General features: G+C 36.2%; 1 protein-coding gene across 3 annotated transcripts in view; it reads right to left on the bottom strand.

Annotated features, from left to right (window-relative positions):
• The window catches only part of nAChRalpha4 (nicotinic acetylcholine receptor alpha4), a 247,799-nt gene that overhangs the window by 139,246 nt on the left and 83,757 nt on the right, over positions 1 to 24,796 (bottom strand). For all 3 annotated transcript variants that reach the window (XM_003699335.3, XM_076541545.1, XM_076541543.1), the window contains exon 3: positions 1,615 to 1,659. In XM_003699335.3, the coding sequence (XP_003699383.2) occupies positions 1,615 to 1,659 (45 nt within the window). The remainder of the gene's footprint in view (positions 1 to 1,614; positions 1,660 to 24,796) is intronic.

Here is a 24,796-nt window from a genome sequence, read left to right as displayed (position 1 = left end):
AGCAAAAAGCCGGAACGCAACGAGAAGCATTTTTCTGAGGTGCACGATGCTCGAGGAAAGTAATTAGCAGGCGCTGTGTTGCAAATCACTCGAAATGAGGCGTCCGCCATTTTCTCATACGTTCATCATGGCGGAACGCGGTTGTAGGAGCAAGAATCATTTTGATATAACAAACTTACTAATATAAATTCATTAACACAAATTCATTGACATAAACTCATGTGTGAACAGAAGTTTCGTAAATCTGATATTTCACGGCGATAAAACGGGAGTACGTTACAATTTTTTATTCTTAACGTCTTTCTTCTGCAACAAATTTAAAATGAGTGACGTATGAAAAGAAAAATTTGTTGGACATTGTTAGCAACAATGGACACGAGCGCCATTGAAAAGTTGAAAATAATATTAGAGGCAATATCGAATGGTCGCACAATATTGACGCGGAAAAGTTTTCCATTTGTGTATCCGTAACAGCAAAACTTTGCGCGGAATTGTATGGCTGGCATCCAATGTCTCCAACAATGCGTACAAGTTTAATACATGGAGTACAATGTTACCAATTGGTCAACTATTCAAGGAAGCTGAAGCCAGAAACAAATATTGTCATTTACATGCATACAAGATTTTTCGAAGAAATACTTCGGGAGACATCGTTTTTTATTCGTTACGAATCTACATTGCAGAATGTTAATAAAATATTGATTATACATTCATAAAATGTTATTAAAATATTTGTAAAATGCTTATAAAAATGTTAGCTAAAATATTGATAGAAATTTTGTAAAAAATGTTAAGATGAAGGTTACCAAAAATTTTAATAGGAGTATTAACAGAAATGTTAGTAAAAATGAATAAACGTGTTAACAGGTAGTTTGATGAAAATGTTGATAGAAGTTTTAACAAAAATACTCAGTAAAAATATTAATAAAGGACTTAACGAAAATGTTAGAAAAATGTTAGTAAAATTGTTAACAAAAATCTTAATTAAAATTCTAATAAAAATATAATAAAAATGTTAGTCAAAAATGTTAGTAAAAATGTTAATAAAAATGTTAATAAAAATGTTAATAAAAATGTTAATAAGAATGCTAATAAAAATGTTAATGAACCTCTTAATAAAAATGTTAATAAAAATGTTAATAAACCTCTTAGTGAAAATGTTAATAAAAATGTTAACAAAAATGTTAGTAAAAATGTTAGTAAAAATGTTAGTAAAAATGTTGATAAAAATGTTGATAAAAATGTTAATAAGAATGTTAATAAAAATGTTAATGAACCTCTTAATAAAAATGTTAATAAACCTCTTAATGAAAATGTTAATAAAAATGTTAATAAAAACGTTAATAAAAATGTTAATAAAAATGTTAAGCATTCGGTTTTGACAGACGCAGCTAAAATTTCGATTTCTTTTCCAAATACAAAGCGAGTAAGGACAAAGTAAGTCGTTCCATAATAAACGCAACTGGCGAAACTCAGTGGTGTCGTAATAATTAAATTTAATCTCCAGCGCGACAAAATTTTCTTGCGACAAGTAATTTTATCCGCGAGAGATTAAGCCGACAGACTAATCTACTTACATCGTTCCTACTAACGGGATAAATTAATGTCGCTCACCTGTTCGACCCACAAATTCGTCGTCATGATCTGATTCTTCAGGTTCTGCAACAGAAAACGAATCAACGATTAACAATTATTGTGTGACAATAAATTCAACAATCATTTCTAATTTTCTTATTTTCTTTTCATATTTCACTTTAATATACAGAAACTCTAAAAGGAATGTGGAAAGGTCATCATAAAATTTCTAGAAGGTAACCTGAAAATTCCCTAGGATGCACCTAAAGAATATTTCCTGCCATAAATCTAGAATGGATCAATACGAATTGCCTTAAATATCCCTAGGAAAATTTAACAAAAATTTGTAGAAGTTCAACAAAATTCCTAGTTAGTATCTAGAAAATTCCCTAGGATGAACCTAAAGAATATTTGTACCAAAAATCTAGAATGATTCAATACGAAATACCTTACAAATCCCTAGGAAGAATCTAATAGAAATTTGTAGCTCAATAAAATTCCTAACTAGTACCTAAAAAATTCCCTAGGATGCACCTAAAGAATTCCACCAAAAATCTAGAATGGTTCAATACGATTTACCTTAAAAATCCCTAGAAAGAATTTAACAAAAATTTATAGAAGCTCAACAAAATTCCTAGTCAGTCCATAAAAAATTCCCTAGGACGAAGTTAAAGAAAATTCCCTAGGATGCACCTAAAGAATTCCACCAAAAATCTAGAATGGTTCAATACGAATTACCTTAAAAATCCCTAGAAAGAATTTAACAAAAATTTATAGAAGCTCAACAAAATTCCTAGTCAGTACCTAAAAAATTCCCTAGGATGAACTTAAAGAAAATTCCCTAGGATGAACCTAAAGAAAATTTCCAAGATAAACCTACAAAAATCCTTAGGAATATTCTATAAAATAATCCACAAGAAATATAAATTAAAATTGCTCATTTTCGCAGATAAAAAGCACGGTCATATAAGGCGAGGTAATATAACCAGCGCGTCTCTTTTATAAAATGAAATTTAAATTGTTCCGTACTCGTCCATATAGCTGTTTAAGCATTTCTAACTCGACGTATCAGTTAATAACACGTCTATTTATTGCCTGTTGAAAATTGTGACACATAAACTGCAAAATGTGCAGCGAGTGGAAGTTATTCGCGCGATACATCGAAACAGAACGTGCTAATTCAGAGTAATAACCCATATTCAGCGATGTCATTTCGTTGCTAGATATTTCACATGTTATTAGCTTCCAGCTCGCTTGCAAAACTCGTGTATGGCTGTTCGCTTCCATTTTGTGTCTGTCGTTGACAGTGCATTGTAATTTCCGGGTCCAATGTCGGCTGCTAACTAATTGGACGACCAGCAAGACTGCTTCAGGATTTAACTAACACACTCGGTTTCCTAAGCCAGCTTATGGACTTCTTTTGTGTCGTGTTAGAAATGCAAATTTAAATGACGGTCGTTTCAAGTTGTGGAAAATTCGATCCCGGGATTCTATTTACGTTCCCCTATTTTATTTTTTATAATTTACATTTTCAAATTTTTACATTTTGCAATTTTTGACATTTTCAAACTTACATTTTGCAATTTTTGACATTTTCAAATTTTTACATTTTTTAATTGTCGACATTTTCTAATTCTTACATTTTTTAATTGTCGACATTTTCTAATTTTTACATTTTTTAATTGTCGACATTTTCTAATTCTTACATTTTTTAATTGTCGACATTTTCTAATTTTTACATTTTTTAATTGTCGACATTTTCTAATTCTTACATTTTTTAATTTTTGACATTTTCTAATTTTTACAATTTTTAATTTAATACTTCAAAATCTCCAGAATTTGATGGCTCCAAAATTCACTAAAATTCCCCTATTTCAAAATCCCTAAATTCGTGTATTTCTGAACCTAGAAACAGCAAACTGCACACGAGTAAATCGGTAATATAAAGTTTCTAAATCGATCAGTTCAATTCAATTGAACTCAATTCAAGTATTAAAACATTCATCGGGATTGTCCCAGCGGATTTATTTTTAGAACAATAATCCACTGCTGCATTTTAAATAAATTCGTCAACGTTAATTGACGTGGCTCATGACGAATAAAGCACATCTGTCATGGGTCGATATTTCAATCTTCCATTTCGGTAGCACATACTGTGTGAACCAATAGAAACGCATTTCTCTCAACTGCCATCTTATCGCACGTACAGTACAACAGCAATATAAACCTCATATTTTTGTTGTTAGACTGTGCATAGCTTACAAGTTGACATGCAAACTAATACTGATAACATTTTTGCCAACTGCCATCTTGTGAGACGTACACAGTACATAAAAAATTTAAACTTTATATTAATGTTGTTGGATTGTGCATATCTAACAAGTTTACTTGCAAACCAATATTAATAACATTTTTCCCAACTGCCATCTTGTGAGACGTACACAGTACAAACAAAATTTAAATTTTATATTACTGCTGTTAGACTATGCATATTTAATAAGTTGACATGTAAATCAATATTGACAATATTTTTACCAACTGCCATCTTGTGAGGCGTACACAGTACAAACAAAATTTAAACTTTATATTTTCCTTGTTAGACTATACATAGCTAATAAGATGACATAAAAACCAATAATAAGAGCATTCGTCGCAACTGCCATTTTGTGAGCCACACACACTATGAAAAATATGTCACTTTTTTTTTTCTAAATTAAGTATGCCTGATAAGATGACGTGCGAAGCGCTAGAAAATATCTTCCCTTCAACTGCCATCTTGTGAGCCACACACAAAACTAAAAATAAAAACTCATTTCCTAGCAGAGAAATCATGCAAGCAGAATTGTTTGACGCGAAAGCTATAATTTAACGATTTTTCAAATATAAAAATGTTCCAGTTAAAGAAAGAGGAAATACGATTCCAGATGCGAAGGTAATTTGTTTTTTACCTCTGGAAAAGTTGTGTAAACATAATATTTGAGTTCTCCAATATTTAATTTGAAATCGTAGTCGGTGTCGAATAAAAGCTGAGACGGGGAATATGAAATCCCTACTTATTCCTCTGTACACACCACGGATATCGATTTCTATGCACTGCAGTTCCGAAATAAACCTGGTTAAGCGGCTCATTATTATTTAGAACATTTTCCGCGAAAAAACACAATCGTACGGCGCGGAATTGCCGCTTTAATTTTAATTAGCCTCTCCGGACCGAAACAATTTTAAAATGAATTAAAACGCCGGCGAGCTATTGGATTTCTCCAGATTCTGGAATAAGCGTGCTGTTTAATTCTCCCGGGGGAAATATGTGTTAACTGATATCAAGTTTTCAAATTTACGTACTCTCAACTTTTTAAATTTTTGTATTTTAAAATTTCTATGTTAAAAAAATTTAATTTTCTAAATTGTACATTGTGAACCCTGGATCGTCAAATCCCAAGGGCTTTAAATTTTTAGATCTCAAGTTCCTAAATCCCTACATAGAACTCTAAAATCCCTAGATTCCAAAATCCCTAGAGTCTCAGATCCCTAGATTCCCAAATCCCTAGATTCCCAAATTTCTGGAGTCTCAAATCTCTAAAGTGCCAAATCCCTAGATTCCCAAATTGCTAGATTCCCAAATCCCTAGATTCCCAAATCACTAGAGTTCCAAATCCCTAGAGTCCCAAATTCCTAGATTCCCAAATCTCTAGATTCCCAAATCCCTAGAGTTCCAAATCCCTAGAATCCCAAATCCCTAGATTCCCAAATTCCTAGATTCCCAAATTCCTAGATTCCCAAATCTCTAGATTCCCAAATCCCTAGAGTCCCAAATCTCTAGAGTCCCAAATCTCTGGAGTCCCAAATCCCTAGAGTCCCAAATCTCTAGAGTCCCAAATCTCTGGAGTCCCAAATCCCTAAAGCCCCCAAATCCCTAGAGTCCCAAATCCCTAGAGTCCCAAATCTCTGGAGTCCCAAATCCCTAAAGCCCCCAAATCCCTAAAGTCCCAAATTCCCAGATTCCCCAATTTTCTGGAGTCCCAAATCCCTAGAGCCCCAAATCCCTAGAGTCTCAAATCCCTACAGTCCCAAATCCTTCGAGTCCCAAATCCCTAGTCCCCCAAATTGCAATCTCCCTAAATACCGAACCCATCGATAAAAAAAAATTGAGTCACAGTATTCCTAGGATAGATGGCGACAAAATCGAAATTTCCCCAGAAATTTGACACAAGGCAATTAGAAGTTTCAATAGGGCCATTTACAGATCCTAAAGTTTGATCAAGATCCAAGCTTTGTTCGTGAATTATTCATTCTTCGGATCGGTCTTTGCTAAACATTTGGGATGTCTCCTGGTTCCTCGGCCGCTAATTTGAATCCTACGGTGTACAAGTTTTAACGAGGTCGGTATTCGTTCTTCCCGAAGAAGAAGAACGAAACTGTGCGACAGCTGGGGAAATGTAAATGCCTCAGCGGTACCAAAGTAGCAAAAGCCGAGCGAAGATGGGGGTTCAATGAACGAACCTTCGATCAATATGCACCGTTCCTTTCGAGACTTTAATATCCTGCCAACACACAGGATTCTACTCCCCGTTAATAATTAATGAATCGTAGCTGTCCAAATTTTAACGGCGCGACAAGTATCTGCCTCCTGAATTGCATTCGTAATGAGTGGGCGCTTGATAATTCCTCAGCGACGGGGCTCTGGAGGCGGACTGCTGCGGTGAATACAAAATTACTGGTACTAGTAGCAGCTCGATTAATACTATTTAATAGTCATTCGATTGTACTCGCGAGACAATCAAGAAGGTTCTAAGATTGTAAGAGTTGGTTAGGTTAGGTTAGGTTGGGGATAAAAATGTGACAGTTATGGGAATTTTTCTGGGTCGATATAAATCCCTTGTCGACACAGATCGTAGCTGTGCAAATTTTAACGGTACGATAAGTATTTGTCTCCTGAATTGCATCCGTGATGAGTGGATGCTCGATAATTCCCCACCGACGGGGCTCTGGAGGCGGACCGCCATACTAAATACAAAATTACTGGTACTAGTAACAGTTCGATTAATACTATTTAATAGTCATTCGATTGTATTCATGGGACACTCAAGGTTAGGTTAGGTTAGGAATGAAAATGCGACAGTTGTGGGGACTTTTGTGGGTCGACATAAATTCCTCGTAAATTTCAATGTTTGTGACACGTTACTTCGTATATACTCATTATTGTGACCCAATTAGATTAGTTTCACCACGGTGGTCATACGAGGTAAGTAACTCTGTTACCCTAAGCGTGGTTTACTGATCCCAAACAGGGTGATGGAATAATTTAAGTAGCAACGCCTTTGGGACGTTTTTGGTTCACACCTAATTGACCATATTCATAGAGACTGGGTAGCTCATCTGCCAGTGTATGTACCGTGTTCGACAGCTGAGACTTTATAAGAAGAACAGATACGAAATATTCGACTGCTCTCCGTAACTGTCCATGCATTCTATCGATGATGTGAGGCTCTGTACTAATTTTTCTAGAGCTTCCTTTAACTTTCATATCTAAAAATCATATGGATGTTTGTGGATTTGTGAAAATGATCGACTGCTCTCTGTAACTGTCCACACATTCTATCGACGGTAGAAGGTCCTATTCTAATTTTTTTCTAGCTTCCTTTAACTATCCCGTCCAAAAATCCTTATCCTTTGTGGGTATTTGTGGATGTATGGAAATGGTCGACTGCTCTCCGTAACTGTCCACACATTCTATCGACGGTAGGAGGTCCTATTCTAATTTTTCTCTAGCTTCCTTTAACTATCCCGTCCAAAAATCCTTATCCTTTGTGGGTATTTGTGGATGTATGGAAATGGTCGACTGCTCTCCGTAACTGTCCACACATTCTATCGACGGTAGAAGGTCCTATTCTAATTTTTCTCTAGCTTCCTTTAACTATCCCGTCTAAAAATTCTTATCCTTTGTGGGTATTTGTGGATGTATGGAAATGGTCGACTGCTCTCTGTAACTGTCCACACATTCTATCGACGATAGGAGGTCCTATTCTAATTTTTCTCTAGCTTCCTTTCACTATTCCATCCAAAAATCCTTATCCTTTGTGGGTATTTGTGGATATATGGAAATGGTCGACTGCTCTCCGTAACTGTCCACACATTCTATCGACGGTAGAAGGTCCTATTCTAATTTTTCTCTAGCTTCCTTTAACTATCCCGTCCAAAAATCCTTATCCTTTGTGGGTATTTGTGGATGTATGGAAATGGTCGACTGCTCTCTGTAACTGTCCACACATTCTATCGACGATAGGAGGTCCTATTCTAATTTTTCTCTAGCTTCCTTTCACTATTCCGTCCAAAAATCCTTATCCTTTGTGAGTATTTGTGGATATATGGAAATGGTCGACTGCTCTCCGTAACTGTCCACATACTCTAAAAACGATAGGAGGCCTTATACTAATTTTTCTCTAGTTTCCTTTAACTTTCCCCATCTAAAAATCATGTGGGAATATGTGGATCTGAGGAAATGATCGACTGCTCTCCGTAACTGTCCACCACTCTATTCCTCCATAAGCTTTATTCTAAATTTCTAATCATGTTAAAAGATAAGCTAATTCTGCCTTTCCTTAATTTTCCCTCTCTGAAACTCACATTTGTTACTTCTATGGACCTGTAGCCCTGCTCGCCGTAAGTGTCCATACCCTCTATCCGGTACAAGTTTCCACGCTAAGCTCCTGTCCATGTTAGAAGATCCTATACTAAGCTTCCCTTGCCTCTTCTTAATTTTCCCCGTCTGAAAATTTCCTGTACTTCTACCGATCTAGAACCATGTCATCCCGCTCGCCGTAACTGTCCATATCTTTCACCCAAGATACGAGGATCTATACTAAGCTCCTATCCATGTCAGAAGCTTCTATACTAAGTCCTGCCTGGAATTATTTAACTTTGCTCATCTGGAAATCGTCGGGGCTGCAGTTGTAGATTTGTGAAAATCTACCGCTCGCCGTAATTGTCATTTCCTTTAATGTACGTCTAGAAGATGCTTTCCTCGGCTTTACTTAACCCTTCTCATCTGAAAGTACTTCTGGATGATATTTGTAGATCTGTAGAAATATACCACTTGCCTTAACTGTCCACCTCTTTAATCTACAATGGAAGGTTCTCTGTTGAGCTTTAGTCAAGCTTTGGCTAAAAATCTGGTGTAGACGTATCTTTGTTCTGGATCTGGGGAACTGCAGATATGTCCTACCACTCGCCTTAATTGTCCACATTTTTAAATTCATAATGAAAGATTTTATAATAAGTTTTTCGTAGCTTTTGTAGTCTGAAAATTGTTTGAAATAGTTGTCCTGTCGAGTTAGATCAGTAGAGTCGTAATGTCCTACCTCCTGCCTTAACTGTCCACCCTTTAAATCCACTGCAGAAGATGCTATGGCGTTAATTCAATTTGAAGGAGTGAAGGTTTTTCTTAGCAACCTTCCTAATCTAAAACTTGCTTTAGATAGTTGTCTCTGCAGAATTCTATCTAAAAATTCATGATATCCTACCACTCGCCATAACTGACCACCTGCCCCACATTACCTAAAATCTCCAAATTTAAAACTAATGAAATAACAGTCCTACATGGATCACACGAAAACATGTGGATATCCAAAGCTATTTTATTTTACGACTAACGATAAACCATCGCTGGTTATCTAGTAACCATTTTCTCGCTAAGAGACAGAAATCGGGCTGCAAAAGGGAATCACGGTTCACTGCACTGCAGCCACGTCGTTGTGTCCAAGAGTAATAGACTTTTGATACGACAACCAAATGGCACCGACGATAAATCGTCGCCCCGTGGATTAACGCGTTTTAAATACTTTCCATTTCCCGTAGAAAGTCACAGACAGACGTGACAGGTAAATAATGCAAACGGCTGGACGTTGCGGCTCGTCGATCTTATTTGAACTTTGATTTAAAGCCGCTGCCCACGTGCCGACAAACCGTAAATGACAAACTGTAACTGTTACTCGAACCGATCGATGGATCAAACAGTGTTTGGCCATAGTCACCGACTATTGACTAGGAGATGGGCACACGTAAAGCAAAGCACTATTTCGCGTTCTAAATTCCAGAAAACTTATTTTAAATTATATAAGTCGCTTAAAGTTTTCTAAACAGTTTCTACAATTATCTAAAATTAGCTTACAGTTGTTTGAAACTATCTGAAAGTAACTAAAAATTACCTGAAATTAACTAAAAAGTGTTTACAAGTATTTACAATAATCTACATTTATCTAGAAATTAATCAAAGTTATCTAAAATTATCTAAAGGTATCTAAAGTTATCTAGAATTAACTAAAAAGTATCTACGAGTATCTATAATAATCTACATTTACCTAAAAATTAGTAAAAGTTATCTAAAATTATCTGAAATTATCTAAAATTATCTAAAGTTATCTAAAGTTATCTAAAATTATCTAAAAATTATCTAAAATTATCTAAAATTTATCTAAAAATTATCTAAAATTGTCAGAAATAATTTTTTATCTGAAAATGCAGATAATTTTTCGTCCAATGGTGCATAATTCTCTATGTTCCATCTTCGAACATTTTCTTTCCAAAATCTGCTATGGCCAATTTCCTCAACGAACAGAAGTTTTCTCATATGTTCAAAGTAATTTCTGAAAATATATAACATGCACTTCATCCATGTTTCAAAGAATGTTAACACGAAAGCGCGTTAATAGCAAGCCATAATGGCGGTCGCGTTGTTCAGACAAAACGGACACGAGAGCTTCCCCTAATCCGAGAGAACCAGTCTCGGAGGTTTAGGTGGAAGCTCATTTGCGTCTGTAATTTTCTGCTTTCTAACCGCTCTCTGGACGGCGAACTTCCTATGAATTATTTTAGCATGTAAACAGCGCGGGTACATCGCTCGAAACGAATATGTAGAATGTCCGATTAATCTAACGGAGTTATACGACTTGTTCTGCGCGGGAGCCAGAATTTAATTGACGCCATTACCGTTTAGTTAGCATTCTACGCGGGATTCAATTTACTTTTGCAACTAGGTTCGCCCTTTTCGTTCGAATACGATAAACTGGAATAAACGGTAAGATCGCTTGAATATTGTTTCCTACGACGATAGGGGCATCGACCTTTTACGGGGATATTAAAACGAGCGCTGAATATTTCGAATTTTGTTGCGGGAATGCGGTAATATAAGATATTGAAATATTTCTGCGGAGGCAATAGCCGAGTAGGGAACTTAATACACGATTAGTCAAATACTGTTCTTTGTTCGCATACCCTTCGTTCGTATTGTGGATATAACTACCATGTATGGCGCTTAAATTTCCATTTGAATCAGTTGGGTTGGAAGGATTTACACTTGGTTCGAAGTACTCGTGTTAGATACTGTAGGCAACCAAGGAGTTGACGCGTAGGAGGTGGAGCCAGAAGGCTGACGGATTATTGGAGGAGCGATGGGAATTTGGGGGTATAGGGATTTAGGGAGATGGGGATTTAGGAAGATGGGAATTTAAGGAGATGGGGATTTAGGGAGATGGGGATTTAGGAAGATGGGGATTTAGGGAGATGGGGATTTAGGGAGATGGGGATTTAGGGAGATGGGGATTTAGGGGGATAGGGATTTAGGGAGACAGGGATTTAGGGAGATGGGGATTTAGGGAGATGGGGATTTAGGAAAATGGGGATTTAGGAAGATAGGGATTTAGGAGTATAGGGAATTAAGGGTATAGGGATTTAGGGGGACAGGGATTTAGGGAGATAGGGATTTAGAGAGATAGGGATTTAAGAAGATAGGGACTTAGGGAGATAGAGATTTAGAGAGATAGGGATTTAGGAAGATGGGGATTTTGGAGTATAGGGAATTATGGGTATAGGGATTTAGGGGGATAGGGATTTAGGGAGATAGGGATTTTGGGGAGGCAGGGATTTAGGGAGATAGGGATTTAAGAAGATAGGGACTTAGGGAGATAGAGACTTAGGATGATGGAGAATTAGGGAGATAGGGATTTAGGAAGATAGGGACTTAGGGAGATAGGAATTTAGAAAGTATTTGATGATAGTATTTAAATAGATTAAGACGGGGGTTCTCCAGCTTACATCGTCCGACCACTCTCTCTTGAACAGCATTTTTTTTGCGAACCCCACTCCATAATTTTTTACTAGTTATTGTTCATCTATATTAATAATTAGTTAAGCAACAAATATAAAAAATCTTGACCATGTTTTTTATTAAATGAGACCTCTAAATAAAAACAAACAATTAAGGAATATAAAGTTAATGTAAAAATTGTTTTCTCCCAGGTTTTTTTTTCTAGGCATCTAAAGATACAGCTAGAGAGTTTGTACAAAAAATATAATGATATGTAAAAATGAATTCGAATCAATTTGACGAAGGACACGCTTCATGGTTCGATCATCACGGTGACGGATTACACGAATAAATTTAATTACGTCGGTGACGCTCAGCCCTCTCGGAGGCACCGGAACACAGCGCCGCGATTATACGATTCGCTAATTAATTTAGTTCTCGCTTCCTGATAACAGCGACAGATCGATTTTCGTGCGGCCCACGAAATTTGTTGTGCGAATGATCCACGAACCGATTTCACGACACAAAACGGACGAAGGAAATTTCTGACAAATTTAATTACTGCGTTACAGTTAACAATAAATATTTGTAGTGGTCGATATTGTTTGGATAATTATGCTTCTAGTAATTAATATTCATCGTCACAATTTGTTTTCTGTAATTAATAATAAATATTTGGTTAATTGCGTATGTAATAATTAACATTCATGAAGACGTGCAGTTCGTTATGATTAATAATAAATATTTGTATCGATTTATATTTGGACATGTTCGTAACATTTATGATTATAATCAGTAGCAGTTAAAAAAATTTATAATTTAATAATAATTCTAGATTGGATATTTACATACTAATATTCATACTAATTAATATTTGTTATATATTTGTTTAGAATTAATAGTAAATATTTATAGTAGTATCTCACTATTAAAACCTTTTCTTATATTGCCAATTTCAAGATTTGTTCGATTTTATAACAAAGAAAAGAATTTTTCATTTGCGGCAATATAACGAGAGTCTACTGTACTCCATCAATATCCTATCATTTATTCAAAAACGTACAAAAACAAATTCAACATCAACTTAAATATTAACAACTTCAATAAAAATCGTTTAATTTAAGTTTTAATTTGAAGATTTTAAATTAACGGGTTAATTTAAATAAATTTTTAAATATGATTAAATACATCATCTCACCGCAGGAATAAATATCAATCATAATTACGGAATAAATTAAAATGCCAATATTAATTAAATGTAACTGTATTTATAAACGCGATCAACATTCATGAAGCTGTATTTTTTTTACGAATTTCTATCGAAAAGTTTCGCCACGAAAGCCGATCAAACGAAATTGCTTTCGTGGACGATTTTTATCACAGCACTTTTCTACTTAAACGCGTCAACGAACTTCCGCAATTGACCATTTAATTTGAAACCGTTTGATCCGTGCCCTGTTACCAATTCGATCTGGTCGATGCCGTTAATGACACATTGATTATATGGCGTCCAATCGGAAACTTCGTCATGTGTTTCCGTTGTAAAGTAAAATAGCGGATGCTTCGAATCCCATGCAATTTCAGTGGCAACACTGTTTTCGTATTATCGTGAATTCGTACTATTCAATCCTATGTAATTTATAGTTTACTCTATTAATTAGTATAATACCATTTACAATATCATTGTAAATAGAAATATAAATGTAAATTCTAATAACTGATAATTTTATCACTCTTTCTGTTCATTAGTATTTTAAAACATATTGAGGTTAAATTGTCCTTTTATAGACAAAAAAAGTTATACTTCGTTCTGATAATAATTTAGTTATGACAATTTTGAGTGTCGTAAGCTTAACTTCTTTACTACAGTAAGATATCGTTATGTAGTCACTATACTGGTTGAGTAAATGATTCCCATTATCTCCACTCTTATTAGGGACACGCCCACTAGGCCCACGCTTAATACTGTCACGCCTCAGACCCATTCGCACAGTAATATCATGCCAGTCGGACCACCTACAGGACAATACCACGCCTATCGCCCCACCCGACAGTAATACCACGCCTATTACCCCACCCACGCGGTCATACTCCGCCTACCGCGCCAACTACACACTCGCACCATGCCTATCGCCCCACCCGCACAGTAATGCCACGCCTATCGTCCCTCCCACGCAGTAATACCACGCCCATGATCCCACCCACAAAATAATGCCACGCCCACTTCTATAATTCTTATTTCTGAAATTGTGAAATTGTGAAATCGGTAAATTGTGAAATTAGGAAATTGTGAAATCGGTAAATTGTGAAATTAGGAAATTGTGAAATTGTGAAATTGTGAAATCGGTAAATTGTGAAATTAGGAAATTGTGAAATCGGTAAATTGTGAAATTAGGAAATTGTGCAATCGGTAAATTGTGAAATTAGGAAATTGTGAAATTGTGAAATTGTGGAATTGTGGAATTGTGAAATTGTGAAATTGTGAAATTGTGAAATTGTGAAATTGTGAAATTGTGAAATTGTGAAATTGTGAAATTGTGAAATTGTGAAATTGTGAAATTGTGAAATTGTGAAATTGTGAAATTAGGAAATCGTGAAATTGAGAAATCGGTAAATTGGGAAATCGGTAAATTGGTAAATTGGGAAACTGGGAAACTGGGAAACTGGAAAACTGGGAAATTGAGAAATTAAAATACTGGAAAATTTGAAAACAGAGATACTGAAATCCCGCAAAGCTAGAAAATTGGAAGATCACCAAATTCCTTAGTATCTCAACTCCCTAATCCATTTCCCCACATCCTCATCAAGTTTCTCAAATTCTCAAATTTCAATTTGTGGCTGTTTACATCACTTCCCGACGCAGCATCACAAGTATCTTCAAGCTTAAACCCCGCGCAACAAAAGGAGAATAGAGAAATCGTTCTCCAGAAATTCACGGGAATCCCCGTCACGTACGAACGTGTGTACATAGCTCACTGTATCCGACGTTCTCGCTCTTGAAAATCACTCGGCTCGTCCGCCAAAAGTTTACCGTTCGCCTCGACGGTTGAAACTCCGTACGCGGAGATCCGTTGAAAACTTGTATCGCTGAAACAGATCGCTGAAATCGCGGACAAGTCGCGACATTCACCGTGGCTCGCGTGCCAGTTCTGCAGATATTGAACTTTACCGGGGCAACTTTCTTCTTTGGTTATATATCGCGGCAGCTTACAAGTTTTCGAACCTTCTGAGATTCAAATAGGAAAATCTGCCCATTAATCAAACCGCGTGAATCGTGAACGGCTTCTGCATTTCCCCAAAGTAATCACGTTCTCTGAGTCTTATTCTTTCGTACAGAAACTTAAGTTTCTCTACTCTAAAAGTGAGAAGAAGAACTATAAGTGTCATTTTGATACGAGTGAGCGATTATACCTGTCGGGTATTAATCGAGCGCGTAGTAGACGTGCATTTAACGAGCAGGTATTAAACGTGAGCATATTTTATGACAGTCGATCATAGTTTTATGTAGCAAGTTTTTATATGTGTACATATTATGTGGACACATAATAGAAGGTGATACATGAGTTCTATGGATCCTATGGAGAGTTTAGCATATTCAAGGGTATCTTAAATAGCACAGGTACGCATAGGTATTTAGAATTATTCCAGAGAGAATCTCATGATATATGGACATCCTATAGAGTTTAGGTATCCTGCAGGAAGTCTACAAGCACTAGGAAAATCTTACTGAGTCTGAGGATCCTATGAAGAACATAGAGAACCTATGGACATCTTAGAAGACCTAGGTATACCACAGTGTCCATAAGTCCTAGAAAGAGTATCGCAAACTAGAGGTACTCTAGACAGCATGAACATTCTAGATGAGATCTATGAACACTATTAACATTTTACAAAGCTTATGAATCATATAGAACGTCTAGTAGACCCAGGGACACTATGGAGATCGCTGGTATCCCTAAGGCTGCACTGAGATCTATGATGACCCTAGTGGTCTAAGACTACCCCATAGATCCTGGGCAAAATATATGAATTCTAAGAATGTTACAAGAGCCCCAGGATGCTATAAAGAACTTAAGAGACCTAAAACTACGTAGGACACCATAGAGAGCACAGATATCCCAAAGGATGCATATAAGTCTTGTAATGACCCTAGAGGTCTAAGAGTCCCCCATAGATCCTAAGTATCTCAGGTGGAATATATGAATTCTAAGAATGGTATAAGAGCCGCAGGATGCTGTAAAGAACTTAGGAGACCTAAAATGACAAAGGACACCATAGAAAGCACAGATATTCCAAAGGCTGTATATCAGTTCTGTGATGACCCTAGAGGTCTAAGAGTCCCCCATAGATCCTAAGTATCTCAGGTAGAATATATGAATTCTAAGAATGCTATAAGAGCTCCAAGATGCTATAAAGAACTTAAGAGACTTGAAATGACATAGGACAGAAAGCACAGATGTCCTAAAGGCTGTATATCAGTCCTGTGATGACCCTAGAAATCTAAGAGTCCCCCATAGATCCTAAGTATCTCAGGTGGAATATATGAATTCTAAGAATGGTATAAGAGCCCCAGGATGCTGTAAAGAACTTAGGAGACCTAAAATGACAAAAGACACCATAGAAAGCATAGATATCCCAAAGGATGCATATAAGTCCTGTGATGACCCTAGAGGTCTAAGAGTCCCCCATAGATCCTAAGTATCTCAGGTGGAATATATGAATTCTAAGAATGCTATAAGAGCTCCAAGATGCTGTAAAGAACTTAGGAGACCTAAAATGACAAAGGACACCACAGAAAGCACAGATATTCCAAAGGCTGTATATCAGTTCTGTGATGACCCTAGAGGTCTAAGAGTCCCCCATAGATCCTAAGTATCTCAGGTGGAATATATGAATTCTAAGAATGCTATAAGAGCTCCAAGATGCTATAAAGAACTTAAGAGACCTAAAACGACGTAAGACACCATAAAGAGCACAGATATCCCAAAGGGTGCATATAAGTCCTGTGATGACCCTAGAGGTCTAAGAGTCCCCCATAGATCCTAAGTATCTCAGGTGGAATATATGAATTCTAAGAATGGTATAAGAGCTCCAGGATGCTATAAAGAACTTAAGAGACCTAAAACGACGTAGGACACTATAGAAAGCACAAATATCCCAAAGGGTGTATATGAGTCCTGTGATGACTCTTGTGTTTTAATCATATCCTATGGATCCTAGAATCCACGGATCCTATCTCTAAATTTAATACATGAATTCTATGAATATTCTGAAAACCGCAGGACTCTGAACAGCCTAGGTGACCCAAAACGCCCCAGATAATCGCGAGGTCCTAACGATCCTGGCAACAGCATGAATCTCACTAAAATGCATTGGACGCGATAGACAAAAGCTCGATGATACAATACCTGACCATATGGTGTAATTTAGGGGCGGTGGCAGATGCATCCACAAGTGCATACACACAGTCAATATAGAATCGTTAGGGAATCGCAACGGGTCTCGTAAAAGCCGCGAGCTCACCGGCGGACGCATAATGAGATGATCCCCCTTTTGCACTTGCAGATGCGACGCGACACGACGCCGCTCCGTATGAATAATGCAGAACGAGCCGAGTGGCATGACGCGTTGCTTTCGTTTGCGTGTATACGGCGAAAATCGGAAAACGTCATAGCCCATGAATCGGTAACGAATTCCATTTTGTGCTAGGTTTTTCGTGGCTACGAGCATAACCATGTTTAGGTAAGTAACTTGTGTCTCCTCCGCTAACGGCGATGCTACGTTTCCGCGCGACGGTAAATCGTGACTTTTAAAGTCGCGACGGGAAACGTGACCGTTCTTGTGTGACCGTAAAAGTCGTGGCTTTTGTTGTTGCTCCGACGTCTTTACGCGGTTGGCTTAGGCAGTGGAACAGTAAATATGACGTTCGCTGTGTGTGTCTAGAAAGTTGGCAGATGGAGAAGTTCGGATGCTGTACACATACCAACCAGTCAGACTATAGATGTCAGTGAAATAGTCATTTTTGCAGTAACTCGATTTATAGTTGATTAAAACTGATCATATTCACAATTAGCTCACTGAAGCTTTCACGTCAAAATTACGACGAATCAGCGGAATTTTCAGTGTACGTCAATCAATTGTCTCTTATACGTCTAAAGAACGTCTACTTAAGATCCTAACACGAAACCCGATTCACTTTTGACAAAATTCTGATAATATTAAAGTTGGTTTCAACTGTGAGTCGCTTGAAACTGAGATTGTACAGCAAAGATAAAGGGTGATTCATTCGAAGCGATCCTCTCGTATCTCCGAAATTATTCGCGATACCAGTAAACGTTCCCGATAAACGTGACTTCGAGAGGGGCATTTGTTAATAAGTTTTTGTAGGTGCAAACGCGAAGGACGCGCGGGCAACTCATTTTTTAACGGAACCATTTTTTTTAATACACCGATCAATGTCATCGTTCTCTGTAAAATCATGAACCTCGTATTGAAAGACCGTTGCTTTAGGAGATATTTTAAATTTAATGTTACGAGACTGTACTCGATTACAGTCAAGCGGCACTCGTGAAATTGAACTCTGCTTCTTTGGTTGTTTGTGAATGGACCTTGTTACGTAGGTTGTTTGCAGGTGGTCAGTGACTGCTGCAGCAGCATTTCAACGACGTGTAACGAACGCGGCTTTAAAATTCGTTTACGAGATTACAATGGCACGTTAAAATTAAAATATCTTAAGCTAATGGTCTCGATGTAGGTTAGTATTTTTACGGGGAGCCATTGTTATTCAAAAATCTTCCATAAAAAAATGAAGTTGACCTTTATGTCTCTGCCTATGAAAAAATAATTAACATTATATTCTCGAACATTTGTTATAAATAATTTTTGAGATGTTAATCGTTTTGAACGGAGATATTTTGAAGGACCCCTTTAAATGGAACGGCCTGTACACAAGTTAAATAACCTGTCATAAAACATGAACAGTACAAATCGATACAGCCCGATACAACATGAAAAAAGCAATAAAAAATAAACGAATGTCCACATTGCTATTCAAAAATGTCCAGATCGCTATAGTTACACACAGAATACGAAGGGAGAAGTAACAACGTTCTCGAGGCAAACAAAAAGCCGTTAACGATTCGCAAAAGGAAACTTTCGCGATTTACTCGTAAATCGTTGTTCCGCCCTCGTACGCGTCGATTAATTAAAGAAATGAAAGGGGTGGTGAAAAATGGGACGGTAAAAAAGAAGGATCGTAGTAGACGGTATAAAAAGCCTCGTACCGTGGAATTACGCGAGGTTTGTGGTTAGCTACGCAACGTGGTCCGCAAGTTAAATGAATTTCCATCGAAGTTCAAAGAAAAGAAGTACGGAAGTTTAATTTCATTTGTTCGGACGTTGCTAGAAAGATTGCATGGATATTTCTGATACTTTATTCCACTAACGATTATTTATTTTTTGAGAATTCTCAATTTTTGGAGGATGCTAATTGTCGGCGCGAGCGATTAGCGGCCGCCATTTTCGAAAGGAACGCGCGGGAATTTCAAAAACGCGAAACGACGCTATGTGTGTATATTCAAATTTAAAGTTTCTAAATGTATAAAAATAATTCTATAATACAACAGTGAATATATTTGAACGAGTATTTATTTAATACAATGCAAATTTTAATTTTTACTTGCAATGTATATTTATTCAATACAATGTGCATTTATTTTATGCAATGCATTTAATTAATGTAATGTGTGTTAGTTTAATGCAACGTATTGATTTCATATAGTATGTATTTATTTAATACTATTAAATAATTAAATTTCTTTTCATTATAACCACTAAAATGAATAAAATTTGTAAAATAAACAATTTATAAAAATTTGTATCATCATTATAAACAAAATATGAGTGTAATCGAAATGTATTAAAACTTATGAACTCAAGTAAGATTCTAATTTTATATTCGTCCCCATTTCTGTATAATTGCATTTGACATAATTTGCAAAGTTATTGTACTGTTAAATTGTTTCAACATTTGATATCATCTAGTGTCAAGTACCGTTTTGACAAGCTAAGAAATTCGAGATTTTTGTCAGTGTTGCTGGGATCAGTCGTTGAGTGGATTTTCATGTAACCCCTCTAGTCTTCTCTGGAACAATCTGAAATCCTACTGCCTGTTCTACAAACATTTTAGCGCTCGCTTTGCAACTTTTCTACTCAGTTATTTTTCTTGTCGTCCGGGTTTATTTCTTCTGAAACGTTGCTGACAATTCTTTTTCAAAAGTTACTCAAATTATAAATATATTTATTTATCTATGGATTCATGTAATTGTATATATGTTGTCTTTCTTATATTTTATTATAGGAATATAATATTGTTCTTACAAGTATATAATATTTGATTTGATATATCACATAAAAGAAGGTTATTTGTTATTTAGAGAAACAATATTATTTACAAGTATTACTTTATTACACAACGTTGAATTGCATTGAACAAGTTTGGAAACCTTTCTCGATATAAAAACCAGTAAACTCGTGCATACAGTGATATATCTGACCATTTTTCCCAAGAGTCTTCTTATGAGCCGCAAACAAATAAACCTCCAAAACGCTCCCACACCCCTAAAAAATCTATCCAGCCAGCCTTTCATTTACCGTAAAAAACCAAAAACAAAATCGAGCCCCGTATCGAGGGAAATAACAAGACAAAAAGTTGCAAAGCAAGCGGTGGTATTTTTGTAAAACAGAGCGAAAGGTTTCGAATCGATGCATAGAGATTACACGAAAGTGCACTCAACGTACGTGAAATCGAATCGTGTCATTCGGATAAGTCGCCTCGTTAGCGTTAACAAAATGGCGGCCGTGTTTGTATCCGCGTAAAACCGTTGTAAGTATCGGTGTCGCGTTACGAAGTTGCATTTCGCCGCGACTCATTGATCAAACGTTATCTGTTTATCCCCACCGAATGAAGAGCCCTTTTTTCGCCTGTTCGCCCCTCGACGAGCCGCCCCTGATAACCAATCCCGTGCTTTTCGAGCGGGCGCTAACCAGCGCGATGGCAATGCACTCACAAGTGGTTTATCGCGATAATTATAGGCAGGTAGACTAGCTGCTTCTCATTGCCGCGTATGCTTGCGATTAATTAGACCACCTCATCTCGCTGAATTTGTGCATCGTCTGTGATGCTACTTGGGAAGCTATTTGTACGGGACATAAACAAATTTTGTGCCATGGTTACCGCGAGTGGCGCTAGATAATTAACCGTGATCTTCGAATTTACCGTTCAGATTACGGACGAGTTTGCTGTTGAGGTCTCTGGATGGAGAATTGTTTGTGATTTTGTATGAGGAGGGAAAATTATAATTGTTGATCTTTTGCGAATTTGGGATTTTGTGGAGGAATTGTGGGATTGGATAGTTGATTTGGGCATTTGGAGATTTTGGGATTTTGGAGATTTGGGTATTTTGGAAGTTTTGCAGATTTAGAGAGAAAGGGGTATACGGAGATAGGGATTTAGGGAGATAGGGATTTAGGGAGATAGGGATTTAGGGAGATAGGGATTTAGGGAGATAGGGATTTAGGGAGATAGGGATTTAGGGAGATAGGGATTTAGGGAGATAGGGATTTAGGGAGATAGGGATTTAGGGAGATAGGGATTTAGGGAGATAGGGATTTAGGGAGATAGGGATTTAGGGAGATAGGGATTTAGGGAGATAGGGATTTAGGGAGATAGGGATTTAGGGAGATAGGGATTTAGGGAGATAGGGATTTAGGGAGATAGGGATTTAGGGAGATAGGGATTTAGGGAGATAGGTATTTAGGGAGATAGGGATTTAGGGAGATTAGAGATTTGAGGAGTTAGGATGTGTGAATTTGGGAATTAGGGAATTTAAGAATTTGGGACTTTGGGATTTTGGGAAATTGGGAAATTGGGAAATTGGGAAATTGGAAAATTAGGAAATGGGAAAATACGAAATTGCACAACTGGAAAATCGGAAAATGGGAAAATTAGAAAATAGGAAAATGAGAAAATGGGAAAATGTGAAATGAGAAAAGGGAAAATGGGAAAATGAGAAAAAGGAAAATGGGAAAATGAGAAAAAGGGAAAATGGAAAAGTAGGAAAGTGGGAAAATGGGAAAATGGGAAAATTGAAAAGTTGAAAAATTGAAAAATTGAAAAATTGAAAAATTGAAAAATTGGAAAAATTGAAAAACTGAAAAATTGAAAAATTGAAAAATTGAAAAATTGAAAAATTGAAAAATTGAAAAATTGAAAAACTGAAAAACTGAAAAATTGAAAAATTGAAAAACTGAAAAATTGAAAAATTGAAAAATTGAAAAATTGAAAAATTGAAAAATTGAAAAATTGAAAAATTGAAAAACTGAAAAATTGAAAATTGAAAAATTGAAAATAGTAAACACTAAAAACTAGAAATTTACGAACCATCAAATTTGAATGTCCGCAAAATTATAAAACTTGGATTCCATCATTACATATCCTTCCAGCAAAATTCCTGACGAATACGCTTGAAACTTTACCCGGTTGATTGAGCGACGGAACATAAAACATTGAAGAACGATATGAATTCACAATATCGAACGCATATAGGTACATTTACTCATAATACACTGGTTATTGAAATTTATTTTGTTCACAGAACTGCACGTGAGCAGCCGTTATAAATATTGATACGTATCCGAGTTTCATTTTCGCAATGAACAAACAACATTAAAACAAAACGGGAACGTAGGTAAAAAGCCTCGTCGAAGCAGCTAATGTTTTGCTTTCCACTTCACAGTTTTCCATATTCACGATATTTCCGCGAGCATAACTGACGATACAGCGCCGGTTCAAAGTCCTTGTAAGTCATCTCTGGGGAGAGAAATATTTCCGATAATTCGTTAATGAAATAACAACGGCAAAAATGCGATCTTCAGATATTGGTATGCTGCACAAAAACTGATATTAAACGACGACAAGTTTTCCGGAGGGACTCGTATTTATACGGTGTACAATTATTACTTAAAATGTATTTCATACTTATTATATAAATTATTTAATTTACGTAATTTATTTCTATTTATTGTATACATTATTTAAGGATAAGTGACAAGATGTGATTTTTTTATTAATTATTAGGTTTTGTTGTTATATTATAAGGGATGGAGGGTAGGTTTGTTGTTATATTATAAGGCATGGAGGGTAGGTTTGTTGTTATATTATAAGGGATGAAGAGTTCTTGAAAACGGCAATATAGCAAGCGCGTCGCTTGTGAAATCATTGATTGCAGAAGTATTCGAACAATATTCCTGGATTTTTGATATTTTCAGTTATTTTATTTATATTTACTACTGTAGTTTTGTATTTGTACATGCACTTTAATTTTTTATGGTTATAAAATGCTAAAAATGGATATGTTTAAAATTTCCAAATTTCCAAATTCTTGAATACTTAAATATCTGTAACTCCCCAAATTTCCAAATTCCCAAAATCTCCAAACTCCCCAAACTTCCAAAATTCCCAAATCTCCAAAAACCCTGAAATTTCAAAAATTCCCAAAATTCCAAAAACATCAAATTTCTTAAAATCACTAAAATCCCCATATCTCCAAAATATTACATCCCCAAATTATCCACAACAACCCAAAATTGTCGGTCCCACGTGACACCTACTCGGACAGTGTTGTTCAACAATAATCGCCAGTTCATAAAACAGTAAGGCTTTGTTGAGATAAACGTTTAATTCGTAAAATGAGGTGCGAGTTGAATTTGCATCGGGAATAATTCACGTTAAACCGTCCGCAATTGAGATCTCTATAATCAAAATGGAGGACGCGGAAAGTTCACACCAAAGGCATCAGCTAACGATAAAATTGCACCGGCAACGTTGCAGCTGGCTATCGATGCAGTTATTAGCAGGTAGAACTAATCCCGATCGGCTTTTGCTCCATAAACGCGCGTGTTAACTGTCCTATAATGCATAATCCTGCCTATGGGCCAATAGAACCATAGACGGCTGCCCAATGGCTTTCCATTATTGCTTACTAACCTTTTTACCGTTCGCTCGTTTGTCCGACTGCTTTCAAATTTAATCAGAAACCGCGCTCGTTCAAAAATGGCGGGAAATTGACGGTAATTTGAATGCAAGAAAGGTGACACTTCATATATTTACACCATAATCAAATTTTTTAGGTTTCATTTCTTAACTTCTCCTATAAGGAAGTTTCTAGAAACTCAAAAACTTACCAGAACTTACTAGAAGTTACTGAACACTTAGTAAAAGTCACTAAAAACTTACTGAAATTTTAAAGTCTACTATTGTCAGAATTTTTATTTCAATTAGATATTTATATGCATACATTTGTGGAATTTTGATAAATGTTAATATACATCTTATAATGCATCATTTGATAAGTTGCATAATTCAGAAATTTTATGTTGTTTCATAGTTTAGTTGGTTGATAAATTCAGCAATAAATTAAAATGAATTATTCACTATTAATTAGTTAATAATTAACATCTAAAGAATTTAAGAATTCAGGAGATACTAAAAATGCCATATATCAAACAGCAAATAATTTTCATAAATTCCTCACTAAATTAAAGTTGAAATCTGAAAATCTCGAACAAACTAAAATCGATTTAAAAATAAGCTAAAAAGTGACCTAAAATTTAATATTTAAATTTAAAAGAAGGTAAAATAAAATTGAAATTCAAAGAAAACCGAAGGGTTGTGGTAAACCACGCCCAACAGTGGACTGCCACTAAAAATATCCAGAAATTGCTTTGTTCAAAAAATAAAGGCTCGTAAAATGAAATTTTATTTTGCATGAAGAATCAGCCCTTTTATCGCAGCATCGCGATTACAGACGAACCACCAACCGTATAAAGCCGCATTACGTATTCATCTAGCGAGATAACATCACCAAATTCTGCACCTTCGTGGATCAGTCGTGCATTCATCCCTTTTAATACTCGTCGTCTACATGGCCTGGTAATTCTTGCTTGGGATGATTTTCATTTATGCAAGGCCACGTACCACGAAACGGGATGCATTTGAGCAACGCCACCACCGCACCGTTGCTCTTTGCGAGGCAATTTGAATATATGGTCACTTTTTGACAGCAACTTATCCCTCGAATC

Source organism: Megachile rotundata, chromosome 16, assembly GCF_050947335.1.
Source record: "Megachile rotundata isolate GNS110a chromosome 16, iyMegRotu1, whole genome shotgun sequence".
NCBI classification, from domain to species: domain Eukaryota; kingdom Metazoa; phylum Arthropoda; class Insecta; order Hymenoptera; family Megachilidae; genus Megachile; species Megachile rotundata.
This window is presented reverse-complemented; position numbering and strand designations above follow the sequence as displayed.